The 15,993-nt window shown below is 44.4% G+C and overlaps 1 protein-coding gene across 6 annotated transcripts in view; it reads left to right on the top strand.

Moving 5' to 3' along the window:
* The window catches only part of ctnnd2b (catenin (cadherin-associated protein), delta 2b), a 153,939-nt gene that overhangs the window by 79,763 nt on the left and 58,183 nt on the right, over positions 1-15,993 (top strand). For 3 of the 6 annotated variants that reach the window (XM_035635200.2, XM_035635199.2, XM_035635204.2), the window contains 7 exons: positions 3,073-3,224; positions 3,659-3,832; positions 6,079-6,224; positions 7,999-8,249; positions 9,511-9,642; positions 12,257-12,569; positions 14,376-14,432. In XM_035635200.2, the coding sequence (XP_035491093.1) occupies positions 3,073-3,224; positions 3,659-3,832; positions 6,079-6,224; positions 7,999-8,249; positions 9,511-9,642; positions 12,257-12,569; positions 14,376-14,432 (1,225 nt within the window). The remainder of the gene's footprint in view (positions 1-3,072; positions 3,225-3,658; positions 3,833-6,078; positions 6,225-7,998; positions 8,250-9,510; positions 9,643-12,256; positions 12,570-14,375; positions 14,433-15,993) is intronic. The other 3 variants (XM_035635202.2, XM_035635201.2, XM_035635203.2) reach the window with 2 other exon arrangements.

The raw sequence follows: 15,993 nt of genomic DNA, 5'->3' as shown, positions 1-15,993 counted from the left end.
GATAATGTATTTATGAGCCCTTTCACGTCCCTACAGGCTCTGCTACCCACATGAAGCCAACTTGAAGTGGCAAACAAAAACCGTGGAAAACATCCCCTGGCTCCGTGTGCACACATCTGCGTCTGTGTGCATGTGTGAATCCATCTGGAGTACAATTTCTCCCATTGCACTTTGTGTCTTTGTTTGTGTGTGTCAAGATGAGTTTAGATTGGACATGGAGGCCTTGGCCTAGTAAACTCGCTCTGTACCTTCAGCTTAACATCACATTTTCAATAGTGCACAGTCACCAGCTCCACTGCCTACAGGAGCCATTTGTTGCACTCACAACTTGAGTTTTCACTTTGGTCCAGCTTTATTTTCCAACTCGCTTATGCAGAGTGACTCCACTTGCCGCTAGGTGCTGGATTCATCTGTCCCATGCAGCGGATATTGACCAGCGGCACTGTATGATCTTTGTCCCGCTCGATTTTAATAATCACAAATACTCACATCAAGCCATTTAAGGTTTGATTCTAGGGATGCACCGAAATGAAAATTGTTGTCCGATACCGACCAAAGTGAAACGCTTGACTGCAAACACATATTTTTTTGTTGTGGAGTTTTTCATTTATTTTGGAAATTATTTCACCATTGCATAAATTAAAGGGCCTAAATGTGCTTTTTACTTTTTGTCTTGATTTTCAAGGGAAAAAGTCAATTACAAAAGTGCAATTTATTAATGTTTATATAACACTGAACATTTTTTTCTTACATTACAGCAGAAGTTATATCAACAAAGCACGGCAAAACTGAAAATAAAATGTAATACTTGTAATACTTGCGTCCCCCGACGCTCGCAGCGATTATGATCGCGTCATTAAAAACATTGTTTGGTAAATATTATTCCGTCTTTTCACATATTCAGCCTAAACAATTTCGGTGGCCGAACAATCGGTGCATCCCTATCTGATTCCTAAGTCAATGAGAGGTAAGGTCCACATGACATCAACTTTGCCATCAGAGAGGGAAAACGAGGTTCCGTGTGGGCGTCCGCGTGCCTACCAATTTGTTGTCATTTCTAAAAACTGTGCATGCAGACGCTGAATTCGAAGACGTCCACAGCTTTCCATGTGCGCATCCTCGGTGGAGTATAACTGAGGCCTGTTTGCGTAAAGTGTGGCAGCAGTGGAGATTAAAGCGACAGCCACTGTTGATGGAGCACAGCTCAGGAACTCCTCTAAGAGCATAAATACTAAGCGCCGGGAACGTATACATCTATTTAGGGCCGATATAATGCACCTAAGTTGCGTTCCGGCGCAGCGAGGTGTGAGCCAGAAATAGGCAAACGGATATAAAAGTGGCTGGAGCGCTGCACTGTATATTTTCAGTTTTGCTGAATTGAAGCATTGCCTACTTGCCACCTTTTAAGTAACATTTAGGTGAAAAAAAAAAAAAAAGATTATTTCTGCAATGAAAGTCGTTGATGAGGCAAATCATTGCTATCATCACCGAAAGGGAACAAATCAGGGGGGCATCAAACATTTAACAGGACTTTAATAAGAGGGATGGGAGAGCGTTGGCTACCACACGCGCAACTCCCGCCCTCCTGTCCTCCTCAAATGATTCAATTTCAAGTCACATTCAAAACTCTGTCCAAGCGAATACACACTTAACAGTCCACAAAACATTCCGGCAATACTTTTTGCCATTTTTTTTTCATGCACGCATCCCGTCATTTCCAGCCCGTTGGTGTGTGTTGACGTGTTTACGCTAGAATTTAAATGATCCGTGTGCGAATCGAATGACGGCGAGCGTTTCCCGAACGCGACTGAGGCTGCGAGTGATCGCAGTCGTTCTCCTCTTGTGACCTCGCTGTTAGTCACTTACAGTGTCAAAGGCAGGGACGCGTTCGATGTATTGTACGCGGAGCAAACACATTCCACCCACGTTCACGAGTGGACACCTGATGCTGCTGCGAGACTGATTCACAGACTGGAAGAGTTGCCATTGGCTGGCCGACTGACGCATTTTGATGGGTGACTAGCAGCTAGCGCAGTAGTAGCTCACCGTGGGTACTGGCCAGCCGGAGTCGGGCCGACTCCTGATCTTTGGTAGATTTCGGTCGAGGGCCTTGATGTGAGAGTTGTGGTCATGAAAACAGCCGTATCAGTGATTCTCACACATTCAATTTGACTGTAGTTGACAGATAACATTACAACGTGTAAATGATGTGTAATGAGTCATTATTTATTCGTCACAAAATGAGAAATGGTATCTGTCGCAAGAGGAATAGTTTTTTTTTCTGTGGCTTTTTTTCTGAACCCAAAAGTGAGACAAACTCACCCGCTTTAATAAAAAAAAAAAAAGTGCTGAAGAATAAGTCCATGTATCGGTGACCTTATTTGGACGCTCTCCGGCTCCTGCTGAATTATACAGAGGAATGTGCAGCGGAGAAAGAGAAAGGGAGGGGTAGTAGAGAGCAGGAAAGCAAGTGACTGAGAGAGAGAGAGAGAGAGTGAGAAAGGAAGACAGAGGAGGAGTGTGTTTTAAATGGAGGTCAGGCACAGAGTGAGATGTGAGGGTCACAGAGCGGAGTGAAAGAGAGCCTGGAATAACATAATGGGCAAAAAGCAATTGGGTGTCTCAAAACGAATTGTGTTTCAGCTTCTCTTTCTTCTCTCTTCTCACGTTTTTCTACTCTTCATTTCAAGGTCTGTGGCGAAACTGAGAGCCATGAGAGATGCGCTGTATTCACATCCATTCCTTTCCCTCGTAATGAAGGAATACTTTGTACGACATGTTGCAAAAAACGCCCTCAAGGCCACGACGAGACTTCACACGTCGACGGACTGCTACGGAAGCGCAGTTTGTGTTAAAAAACCCGGTTGCATGAATGCACCTTGACAGGAGGGAAACCGAGGCTCGAGGAGGCTTTTGAAAACTCCCTCCTCTCCGACTGTGGCGCAGAGAAGACAGAAGTTATGAGTTTACAAAAAAAGAAACTCGGCTTGTGTCTGGACATCAAGTGTTTTCTTCATGACCCTTTTGATACTTTGTTAATTCTTCGATTTCTTTTTTACTTTTTCTCATCAGGACAAGGGCTCCTTTCCCAAAGCGCTTTACAGCTCAACAATCAGGATGCCTATGCAGCAGCTGGTTACCATAGTAACCAAGGCCTGGCACTTGGGGAAACAGTCACGGGCCGCAGCGGGCATGTTGGTGGGGCGGTTCACAGCTATAACCAGGTAAACACAGACACACACACACACACACACACAAACTCACACACACACACACACACACACAAATTAATGGGAGGGTTTCTCTTTCCTTGTTTCTTGATTTTCCCCCTCAATTCTCCATCTTGCTCTACGTCCCTCCTTCGTCTCCATCATCCTCCGCCCCTTTGCTTCTTCATCCTTTATCTCTGTTCTCACATGTGCTCCTCCTCTTCTTGCATCTGTCCCCTCCGTTGTGCATTCTCTTTATCATCTCACTCTTTCTCACCCCACCCATCGCTTTGTACTGTTTTTGTCCCCTCTCTTGTTTCTCCTCTTCCTCCTTTCCTCCCGCCCTCCCGCATCTCCCTTAATTTGCATCCCTTTCTACTTCTCACCGGCTGGCTGACCCCTTCCTTCCCTCGCGCCCTCTCATCTCTCCACACTCTGTCCCCCTCTAGGTGACATCCAGCCGCGCCGCTGCCCAGTTTGCGGCGACAGACTCTCCCGCTCAGTCCCAGAGAGACTCATTTGCCCAGCAGGCTCTTGGCAGCGCCTTCCATATGCCCACCGAGGGAGGACCTGCACCTGCCGGACCGTCCATGTATTACTCCTGTGCCACTTTACCTGCGCAGGTACAAATCCCCGGGGAGACGACTGTGACGCCTCAGCTGTCATCTGACGGGGTTTCTGTCCCCTCTCCCGTCAGTAGTGCCCCATTAGTGGAACCCGTGACACCGCTGCAGACGGGTGACAAATTAAAGAAAGAGAAGAGAAACGGGACGATGCTCCGCTCCACGGAGCACGAGGGGGTCACTGAAATGTTTGATGAGTGTCAGTGAATCATGTGTTGTGTCCTTCACAGTCACCAGATCTCAACAAACCTAAACACCTGTGGCAGGTGACGTGGACTGACGTGGTAGACAGCGCTTTCCACCACCATCACCGTCAAAACATCTTTTTTTTTTACTTCCAAAGACTTGTAGAGTCTATTCCAAAGTGCATTGAAGTTATTCTTGCTCGCTCCCCAAACACCTCAATAAGACAATCTATGTTGGGTTTTCCTTTAATTTCTCACCCGTCTGTTTAACACTGCTGTCACCGGGTGGAACCAGCTGCTGTCGACCTTTTCAGTTAAGGTGCGTTCAGACTAAACACTAAGCGAATCTGCATTGACTTTGCATATAATCTCATTGTTCCGGAAACTTTCTTTGGGTTTGGTCTGAACGCATCATTAGTCCTATCTATTCTATTACATCTAGGAAATGCAACACTTACTTAAAAGACACACACAAAAACACGCACAAATTTTTAATATTTACAAGAATTCTAATTTTGCTTATTACTTAAAGGGGCAATCAGCAATTTTGGAGTAAGCTTGTTTCCCTATTTGTGATTTTGCTGCTCTGGCCGGGCCGCAAATCCGCGTTCTCTGGTATGGGAGACCGATGCACTAACCACTAGGCCAAAACCAACCAGGGAGTTGCAGCGCCACACACTGCAACACGTGGTGCGGTCCGCACCCCTTTTTTTGTTTTTCGATTTACAAACCCAGGGCTGCGCCGTAAACCTTGATTCCCCCCCCCCCGACACACACACAAAAGCGACAGCTAAAGGAGGGTGAGGAAATATTTGCAGATTTTTACTGAACGTGTATTGCTTTAGAATCTCTTTTACTGCCCCTTTAAGTAATGTCCAGCTACAGGAATTTTTAAACATAACCTCACATGCAACACTTGACAGTTATGTATAGTCAAGTCTTAAACCTCCAGTCTTTTAAGTCAGGACACAGGAGATAAGAACTGACCCCATGATGTGAGTCTACTACTGGTGCAAGGTCTGTTGGTCAGTGTCGGTCAGTGTGTCCACCATGTTGATCCAAACTGAAATATCTCATCAAATCCTTGGATGGATTGCCATTCAATTTTATCACAATATTCTCTATCACGATGAACTCAATCATCACAGCATTTGATGTTTCTGTGGACGAACACTTTGGACAGAGTTAGTGTAAGTCTTATGCTGGGTGAATGTCAGAGGTCTGTAACTTCTTTTAAAAGGAGCCTTGAATTTGTTTTGAATATTGAATGCGGGAGGTTAGCTTGCTAGAAGTCTATTTTCGTTTGTGAACATTTTTCTTTGCTTCGGTTACAATCAATCACAGTGATACATTGATACACTGCTGGCTGGATAACAAGCTTCACTGTGCTCTCCTGTACAAGTAGCCGATATTAAAGGCTGTGGGTTTGTCTGCTAGATTCAAAAAGGACACTCATGTCACACCAAAACCGACCTACGTGCATGTCCCGGGTTGCAGAATGTCCTGCCAGCCCCTAAAAGCAGCATCGCAGTTATGACTAAAAATGTCTCATCCACCATTCAACCAGCTGCGTTTTGAGAGGCCACCGAATCTAAAAAAAAGAAAAAGTGCTTTGATGACATATAATAAGAATCTAGGAAGCACTAAACATAATAAAAGAAAATGATGTTGTTGATAAAAAAAGAGTACAGCTCAGTGAGTGATTCATACACATGGCACCTCAGCGCTGTGGAAGCCAAACTGTGCCAACTCCTCAGCTCACTGACTTTACTGCTACCGTGGTAGCAACTGAAGTTTCATTTGGCGGCCCATTGTTCGAGGTCAGATTTTACGTTTATTTTGGTCATAAAATTTCAGCGTCATCCCTTTATGTTTGTTCTGATAACTCCCAAGCTCTTCATCACAAATGTTATCACAGATTAGAGTCTCCGCTCTCTGGCCTTTTGGCTCCGGGGGGGAGGTGTTCATCCCTCTGAAAATAATGATATGAATAAGAGGAGCGGATGAATATTTGAAGTGAGTGACATTCCTTTTTAATGAAGTACAACCCCTCCGTTGCAGCGTGTCAGCTCCCCTCTGCAGGCGGTGGGATCCCCTACCAAGCTGCAGCGCCTGGGATCGGCCTCCTCGGACATGCCCAGCTACGCCACGCTGCAGAGGGTGTCCTCGCCCAAACAGTCGCCCAGCCGACTCGCCAAGTCCTACAGGTTGGTTCCATTTTCAGTCCGACCGATTGATTTAACATGGGGCTCATTGTTATGTCACTGCTCCCGAAGCACAGAGGGATTAATTCGCCGGGGGTCAATTCAATACCAAAGACTCAACAATTGCGTCACCTGTTGCTGAGATTAGTGGCTTTGAACCAAACTTTCTAACCTGCATCTGTTTCTGAGGGAAAAGCTTTGTGCTTCTTTTGGCAACGTTAGCCTCCTGAGCTGATATTTTTTAAAGCTAGTTTTACATTGTACTTTAATGCGCCTCAGTCTGCTGCATTATGAAAATGAATGTAATGCAACTAGCGTCACAGCAGACACACTGCAGGCTGTTTGCTTGAGTGTGTCACGGTTAAACTATTATAACCAAGACCCAGAACTCAAGTGGATGTCTGTGTAGATTTCTGTCCCCATATCATTTCTCTTACGCCTTGGGTTTTGTCTTTGAATGTCTCAGCAGTTGCCTGGGTGTTGTATGGCCCGTCTTTTTTCCCCTACCACAGACAATTAAAGGCACTGAATTGTCCCGTGTAATTGTACTTCTTTGAGGAAACTTCTCTAAAGCACAAATTTTAGCACTGAAAAATCCATATAATGTTAAACAAAAAAAAACGAACTAACAGACTGCTGGTGGGTCGGACATGACAAGCTCACACTGTGTAGCCAAATGTTGTTTTAAACCCACATGATTTAATTTTACACAAACGGCCTGCAGCCCAGAATGTATGACAGCACGCGCTGTGCACACAGACTGCGCACGCTAACCATCGGCCTCGGCAAGCCGGAGTAAACATGTCTGAGTTTCGCCTTGTGTTTGCGTGCACTGTGTCCACATCTGCTTTTGGACCCTTAATATGATTTTAACTTTACATTACATCTCATTTGCTGACGCTTTTGTCGGAAGCGACTTACAATCATCGAGGCCTTAGGGCCCCACACTAGAATGACCTGGAATCGAACCTTGACCTTATGTACCAACGTCAGCGGTATAACCCTCTAAGCTACACCAGCTAGGGGTGAAAATAAATTTCTAATTGAGAGAGAGAGAGAGAGAGAGAGAGAGAGAGGGAGAGACTCGTCAAAATCAAAGCAGCAGAGCCAGAAATATCTTCTCGGCTTTCTGTCCCTTGTAAGCTTTGTCCTGCATTTCCCACAATGCATGGTGATAGAATCTTGTCGTTAAATCCTTGCACGTCTCCAGTTTGTAACAGGGATATTTTGTTGCTGAAGCTCCTCCATGGGTAGCGAAGACATAATACAACCTTTCTTCATTGGCCTCAACAGGGGTGAAACATAGCCTGGGACCCAGACAAACTCTCGGAGCTCATTTAAATTGGCTCTGCCAGATCCCCTCCACTGGGAGGTAATTTCCCCTCCAGCAGAAAACTAGCCGGTCCAATCACAACCGATTATCTGATAATGGGCGGGGTTTATACCACAGTGCTGACAGAGGTTACCTTTGTGGACAACCAAGGCTGCCGCTGATGAACAAGCATTTTTCCCTCAAAAACAGCAACGCTCGTTCTCAGACATTTTGGAATCATCATACATCTCCTCTCCGCTCTAGTCTGTGAAATGAACCGAGAGGTCCCGGACTAATTTGAGTATTAGTCTGGCTGCTGGCTGGTGTAAAGCTGGAATTTGCCTTAAATGCCTTTGGGCATTTGTTGTTATAGAAGAATGAGATTGTAACTGTGAATAGGAAATGGTTTTTTTCCGGACAAGAAAGAAACACACTTCCAACAGTTTATTTTTTGCCCCTCCGCAGCACCTCATCGCCCATCAACATGGTAGCATCGGGCGCCGCGGGCTCCTCCTCACCGCTCCCCATGGCCGCCTCCCCCGGGGGGAACCACACCTCGTCGCCGCTCCACCAGCTCAGCTCGGTAGTGGGAAGCTACGCCACGCTGTCGCCCACCAAGCGCATGCTGCATCACATGGGCGCGGACGGCTACAAGATTTCCCACGAGCTCTACGCCAACGCAACCCTGCAAAGGCCTGGTAGCCTGGCGGGTAGAGGTTAAGGCGATTTTATTTTTTACTTTTTCATGTGTGAGTGTGAGAAATGCCCTCACGCCATATATTCATCTTCGGGAAGATGTCCACTTTAAATTTATTCGAGGTAATTTTGTTGTAGTGGGATTCAAAGTTAAACAATGGCAGTGTTAATTTATGAGAAATTGTTAGAAGTTGGAAATGTATGGTATTTTAGCTTATATTAAATCAAAATTCCTCTAAAATTATAGATATATTTTGTTCAGTTTATATTCGGTTGTTTTCATGGGCTTAAATGTCAGTTCTGAAGCAGTTCAGTTATCCTAGTTTGTGATAGTTAAACATAAAGTGAATCCACTTTCTATTGGTGTGATTACTTTTCATCAGTATGAACAGAAGGAAACCCAAGAAAACACGTTACCAAATATTTGATTAAATTTGCTTGAGGTTTTATGTGAAATGTATTCGATTGCAAATGCACTCAGGGATTTATGAAGAATTCATGAATAAGATTAATTCTTTAATTTTTCACCAAGAATCTCAGTTTAAAGATTGCCATAGTTCCTATTAGTGCCACGTCAACCACTATGGCCTCACGTTAATCAAAAGAATTAAGAGTTATTTATATTTGGTAAATCATGATATCATTATGCATGCACACTTTCATGTCAGTGCATTATTACATATTTGCTGTATCTGTATAGGAAAATGTGCGATGGTTGATATTAATATCACCGGTAGGACATCATCATGCGAATGTATGCCAGCCTGGTAACTGGAAGTCAACAGAATAATTCTCCCTGACATGGAAATGAATTGATGTGTATTCGCCTGTCTGTGTCGTTTTTGCAACTTCATAACTGTGTATGACCAAACACTGAACTGGCTGCTGTACTGTACTGTACTGTACTGTAGATAATGTCTCATTTAGAGGTGAGCTATTCCTGTAACCCACTGGTTCAATGTCTTATTTAATGTTCGTAGTGTATGTACACTAACAGCAACAGACTTTTTGAAGATGGTGATGAGTGGATACTCATGGCATTTAAAAGTTTAAAGAGAGAAAGACATGAAAGCAATTTTATACATGTTTTATGAAGTCATTCAAATGTCAGTCCTCACTCCAGTGGCTTAAAATGATTTGCTTTCTAATTCGTCTCACTTACTGATCGCATTGATATTCCCCCGAGAATATCCCCTCCCCTATACGTACACTCAATTATCCATTTATCCGTCAATCCGTCCGTCGTCTAGATCTAACCTCTGTATTTCCTGTGTGTTCAAGGCTCCAGAGTTTCCTACAGCAGCCAGCACAGTCACCTGGGCTCTGAGCTTCGGCCTCTGCAATCCCCCGAACACCACATTGACCCGATCTACGAAGACAGGGTCTACACCAAACCCGGCCTTAGAGGACAAGGTAAGCAGAGGAGGCTGAGGAGAATTGAAAGACATGAGCCCGAAGGTTGTTTGTTTAAGGAGTTAAAGTGATGTCTTCAAGCACTCAGTCTGTAAAACGGAATCCTGGGAGGCGAGGGGAATATAAAGGAGGTTTTTACCGGGAGAGTGTGGGCAGACAGCAAACCTCTGATAAGCGGCAACATGCAAAGGGTGCACACAATTTGTGGATTTGCAACTAAGGTGTTTTAGGTGAGATAGAAGACAACGAGAAATAAGGATGAGTGGAAGAGTGAACGGGAAGGCTGCAGTTGCCAAAAGAGCAGAAGGTTTTGGTAACAAAATGACAAAGAGATCAGTCAGAAGGAGAGATACCCTTTTTTTAGATAGACAGTTTGAATACAAGAAAAGCAACTCAGAAACACAAAAGCACGCTTATTACAACTTTTACTACTGCGATTAAAAAGAGAGTAACATAAAACAGTGGACATGGTTGTATTTAAAAGGGATTAGGAACAGATAACATTTGAAGTAGATCAGAGTGAGACTTTGAAGATTCCTAGAATATTCTTCAAAGCAGTCCGACGCCAAAAATAGCCGCGGCGTGTCATAAATCACCCGGTGAACCATCTAAATTTAAAAATCAGACGACATCACATGATGCCCTGACTAAAGAGATGGATCAAAGTAACACTTAACATACAGAAGATGCAGCCCAGTGTAACACATGACGTGGTCCCACTTAAAAGGAGTATTTTTTGTTCGTGTTTTATTAAAGGCTGCTATACATGAGACCTCCTCTTTCCATCTGATCGTGTAGCACTATTTACGAGATCAGGTGGGCAAATCCAATTGGGGTCTCAATGGCAATTTGTCTTTCAGTCACAGTCTGTTAACTAATTAGTTTCATGGCTGAAAATTAATCTCAATTAATCCCACGGGCGTAAAGCTTGGGTGCTTTGAAAATCAAAGCAAATCGACCGTGTCCTAAAATGTTTGTGACGTCGCGCCGCCCGACTCGGTCGCCTGAACGTTGAGCGTTTGCCGGAGAGAGGAATACACAGAGAGACACGATATGAAATAAGATGTTATACTTTCAGAGATATCCCCCGTAATAACTGAAAGGTTTGAGGTCAGTCCCTCCCTGTACTGACAGGTCACTTTTGAAGCATCAGCTTCGTGACTGTGCATGCAAGTCACGACTGCAGCAAAACGCCCACACTGTCCGTCAAATATAATACATGAGTTTAGATCGGCTTTTCATATTTCTGTCTGTGCAACACAAAGCAGCCGTCGGAAAGCCTGGCTGTGTTTCAAGGTCAACTCAAATGGTTCAAAGATGAACAGAGTTGGCAACTAGCAGACGACACTTCACACCCGACTTCACATCGCAGGTGAATTTCCTCGGGCCCAGTCAAGGTCCCTGCAGTTATCTAGTTACAAACACGCAGTGACCCGCCGCGCCTCCCTCAGAGCGAGCCACTGCAACGGCCCCAATGCTTCCTGAGCTGAACTCCCATCGCTGTTTGAGGCCGACAAAGGAGGTTGGGAAGGCTCTGTGGTCGTCTGGGGTTGTTCCGGAGAGGATGGATTTCATTATTCAGGGGGGGCCCTGAGCGTTTAGCTGAGCCCTCTTAAAAGCCCCAGGGATCACTCTATGGCAATTTCTTTATTAATGTATCAGCAAAACTCCAAATTTGTTTTTGTAATATACATAATTTTTGTAGAAGACAAACAGAAATGGCTGCCGGCCTTAAAAGAATAATTAGACGTTTTGGGGGACACGTATTTGCTTTCTTCCCGGGCATTAGAATTTGATACTTGCCTCTCTCATTGGAGGTTATTCCTTCGGTTTAGCACAAAGACAGACAAACGGGGGGTAGAGACTCCTGGCTTTAGCTCAATACTTAACAGACAGTCATCAGAGTGCCAGCGGTGTTGTCGCAAATAGGTCTCCCTTGACATCGTTCGAGGTCAAATGATTACACTGGGCTCTCGTGATTCACTGCAAACCTGCGGGCAAAATAGTATTTCAGACTGAAACGCCCACGTGCAGTGTACTCTGTACACTGACGCTGTGACGCGCACGTGATGTGCACTTTAAGGGCGGCTGGGTGTGTATACACAACTCGACGAGAATGGGATGAACGGGAAGGGGGCCATGGGGGGGCCGCAGTAGATCTTTGCCCTATTGTGGCCCCTATTCCTGGTTAACCCGGCCCTGCTTAGAATTCTTATCTTTAAAACGATGATTTCATGTGCCTGCAAGTTTCATGTGTGACCTGTGAAGTTCATTTTTTTCATCAAGTGCATGTGCGTTTGATTTGACCGCCTGTGTCTGCCTGTGATTTTTCAACCAAATGAACATCTGAAGGTCATTTGGTAAGCTCCCCTGAAGTTACCTGTTGAGTTGTCACTGCGATTTATCATGTTTATTTACTTTTCTTTTTTTGCTTCTTCTCTTTCTGCTTTTTTTTTTTTTTTTTTACTTCTGTGCTCGTGTTGTTGCTTTTTACTCATTGTGTGTGTGTGTGTGTGTGTGTGTGCACGTGTGTCCTTGTGCTGGCACTTGTGTTTGGTGTGCGATCTCTTCGTGCCCCGCTCCTCGCCACCCTCCTCGGCCACGTCAAACCCAGTGGTGAACCAGTTGTACCAAGAAGTCCTCAACTATCTGCTCTGTCCCTACGCTCCTCTTCCTGCTTTAGCCCCGCCCTCTCCCGGTGTCGACCCAATCCCCTTGCAGCGAACGGGAAGCCAGAGCGCCACCGCCACCTTTCAGAGAGGCAGCTTCGCCACAGGAGGCGGGGCGGCTGACTACGCCAACCCGTATCGCACTCTGCAGTTCTGCCCGTCCACGGAGTCGCCTTACAGCAAGTCGGGCCCGGCGCTACCCCCCGAGGCTGCCCTCGGCCGGTCTCCATCTGTGGACAGCATCCAGAAGGATCCAAGGTGAGGAAGAAACAAAACATTTTTTTTTTACCTCAGCTCTGGCTTGTAGAGGAAGCCCCTTTTGTTCCGCTCCCTCTCCACTGTCACAACTTACTGAGGGCCAGATTCACCGGGTCAAAGATATCTCTTTTATCAATTACCTTGAGAGAACACTGAGCAATAACTGTGTGAAAAAAGAGTTGATTAACAATTCCACAAGTGTCAAAGTTGGAAGTGTGACACGGCGACACCAAACAGTTTCGTAGCATCTCAGCGGACCACTGACTGTCAGGATGTGACAGTCAAGTGCAGTACAAAAGCTGGCTGAATCTGGGCTTTAGTATGAGGCACACATCACGCCACATCTCTCACTGTCCTCTCTAGTTTGTGCACACCTCTAGGTCCAATTTCAAAAGTTTTGTCGGCAGTCGCTGTTAGGAGTGAAGTGCCAGTATCAGTCACTGTCTGTGCACTGGGTAGACACAGTGAATGTGGGAAGTCTGTGAAGTCTGCTTTGAAACCGAGAGAGCTGAGTGTGTGTGTGTGTGTGTTCGGTGAGAGAGAGAGAAAGTGACAGACAAAAGCAGAGGAAGAGAGAGACACATGCAGACGCAGCGTAATGGCTGTTTTCATCATCCTTTCGTCCTAATTAAAATCAAGTTTGAAATACTATTCCAATTGTGTCTTGGCTTTCTCTTTCTTAGCCTCTTGTTTCTGACTAATGACTGCACAGACTCGCTGTCAGAGACAGAAGCAGCCTAATTAAAGTTGGAGTGTCTTTCTTTGTGGCTCTTCAGCCCAGGTGCAAGCAGGACATATAAATATATATATATATATATATATATATATATATATATCGTTTCACATATTTAATATTTTTAATGAGGAGGTGGCTTTCTGCTGAACCGCTGTATTTTGACTCTGGTTGGTTGTGGCCATTGCTCTTTCCTCCACCCATTGTCCAAGTGTTTCTTTTCTCTGTGCACGTTTCACTCACATTGTCTGTTTGTTCACTCTTTTGCTCCGGCATTCATCGATTGTGTAGCCCCCCCATCATCCGCACATCTGCACCGCTACGTTTTGGAGGACTTGACTTGTGATGCATGGCGTTTTGTTTTACATTCACAACATGTGGAGTCAGTGAGCGTTATAACGGAGGGTCGCCCAGGATTAGAATAAGGATCATGCAGGAACTCACTGGTCCGGCAGTTGTGCAGTTTTGCTGGTTACAACCTGTTTTTCTATGGAACATTCAACAGCTAAGTTGACTAATAGGCCAACCTCATTAAAAAAAAAATTGTATATTGGATGACACAGTAGACTCAAAATTGCATTGTGAGTATATACTGTATATACATGTGCACTGTATTGGTTTACTGTGTGTGTACGGTATCTTATGTGCTGTGCAAAGGTTGTGAAAATCGCAACATACAGTAAATCTATGCTTTCAGAGTCCTGTCGAAAAACATATTGCGCAAGATCCGGGCGTTGGGCTCATAGTAGACATTTAGAATTTGCGGCAGCCGTCAGCAAAATTTCCAGTTTGTTGTATTAAAGCAACAGGGCAATACCCGGCTTGTCTCATCCTCTCTTTACATGACATACCCGCCATCCCCTCCGCCTGCTCTAAGTGCATGCCCCTTCACCCTGCCCACCACCTCCACCACTGCCTGATGACCAAATGTTGAGAGACAAAGACGAGTCTAGTGGCTACATATTGATTTCCAATTCACTAATCATCACTCTTATTGGTTATTGAATCATTTGTTGCCCGACAGCCAACATATACCTCTCTCTTGTTTCTCTTTGCCTGTCCTCCCTCGATAGGTACGACCCCGATTTCCTTGTGTGGAATCAAAATCAAGCCGAGCAAAGAATGACAAAGTAATCCAACTATTTATTTATACACATACACATTCTGTCTATCGATCTTACCTTTGTCTCATCCACTGAATCTCTCCATCTTTTCAATATGACACCGATTGAAGCAGATGTTAATGTTATTGGCAGCATGAAGGCATTTCACATTTGTATTGTCAACCATTTATGCATAGCGCTGTACTGAACTCCTTCAGTGTATCTATATTTGGATTCGGAATTAGACACTAGTGAAAAGGACTGGCTTTCAAAAAGACTTGGCATTTAATTATGGTATTGCATAATATTAATATAACATCCTCTGTGGCCAGGAAACCACTCAGAAGATCCTAAAAACATCTGATAAGTTTTAAGACAGATGAGAAAGTTAAGCAATCAACTACTATTTGATTTTTTTTTGTAGTAATAGAATATAATAAGCTTTTTATGAATATTGAAAAAACAGTAAATCTTTGTTAATCCTCCTCATTCTCTCCTTGGGCTTTCCATCTATCCATCCATCCCTCCATCCATTTATCTACCTGTTGATTTACTCGGTCACTCGTTTGTTTCCTTTGTCTGTCCTGGTGATTTCTGAACGTGCTTTGTGACCGTTGTATTGGTGTGGCTTGCTCAGTGTTAATTTTGGTATACCTTATTTCGATTTTTGGTTTCACAGTATTGGTCTTTTCAGTTAACTCTCTGCCAGACAGCCACTACGTGTATTTGAAGCAGACATCAGGTGGTTGATGATGGTTTACCCTCCTGATGTCAATCTTGCCCTGACTCAAAAAACCATACTGTATAGCATTTGATATGTTAATGTCAGTTTACCTTTTCATTAATGTCGCTGTGCTGGTTTACCCCAGCTGTTTTGTTGCCACATTTCCAAATTTTTAGTTGGATTGCGGATACATATAGTCTCAAAATTGTTGCTATTGACCGTATTATATGTACATTATCGTATTGATAAATATACTGCCAGAGACATAACATTAGCTGACACTACTACCAGAGACATAACATTAACAATACTGACGAAGAGATACCATTAGTTCATAGAACTACCAGAGACATATATAATATTTCTCTGTCAGTATTGTCAGTTATTAGCTCACATTACTAGCAGAAACATTCATGGCCGCGGGAAATTGGGTTGCGACCATTGATGATCATTGATACACATTTTATTAAAAAAAAAAAGAAAAGAAAAGAAAACCCGTCTGAAGCCCGGAGGAGGACTAAAGAGAAAGAGAATTAAAGGTGACATATTATGCTCATATTCAGGTTCATACCTTTAATTTGGGTTACCACTTGAAAAGATTAACATGCTCTAATGTTCGAGTGATCTCATACTGCCCATTACCGCAGCTCCTCTTTCCTAAAACGCCTGGATTTCATTTTAGCCCCTTCTCCCGATAAACCCCAGCCTGCTCTGATTGGCCAGATGGCCCAGTCTGTTGTGACTGGTCAACTGATTCCAAAATGTGTAGGAAATGTCACACCCCGTCACCAGCAAAGTGGAGATGCTCAGATTGCAGGCGGGGTTACCCCACCAGAGCCCAACTGTGACATCACAGTGGGAGAG

The sequence above is a fragment of the Scophthalmus maximus genome, chromosome 5, assembly GCF_022379125.1.
Source record: "Scophthalmus maximus strain ysfricsl-2021 chromosome 5, ASM2237912v1, whole genome shotgun sequence".
NCBI lineage: Eukaryota > Metazoa > Chordata > Actinopteri > Pleuronectiformes > Scophthalmidae > Scophthalmus > Scophthalmus maximus.
The sequence above is the reverse complement of the archived record's forward strand: the minus strand, read 5'-3'. Positions and strand labels throughout refer to the sequence as shown.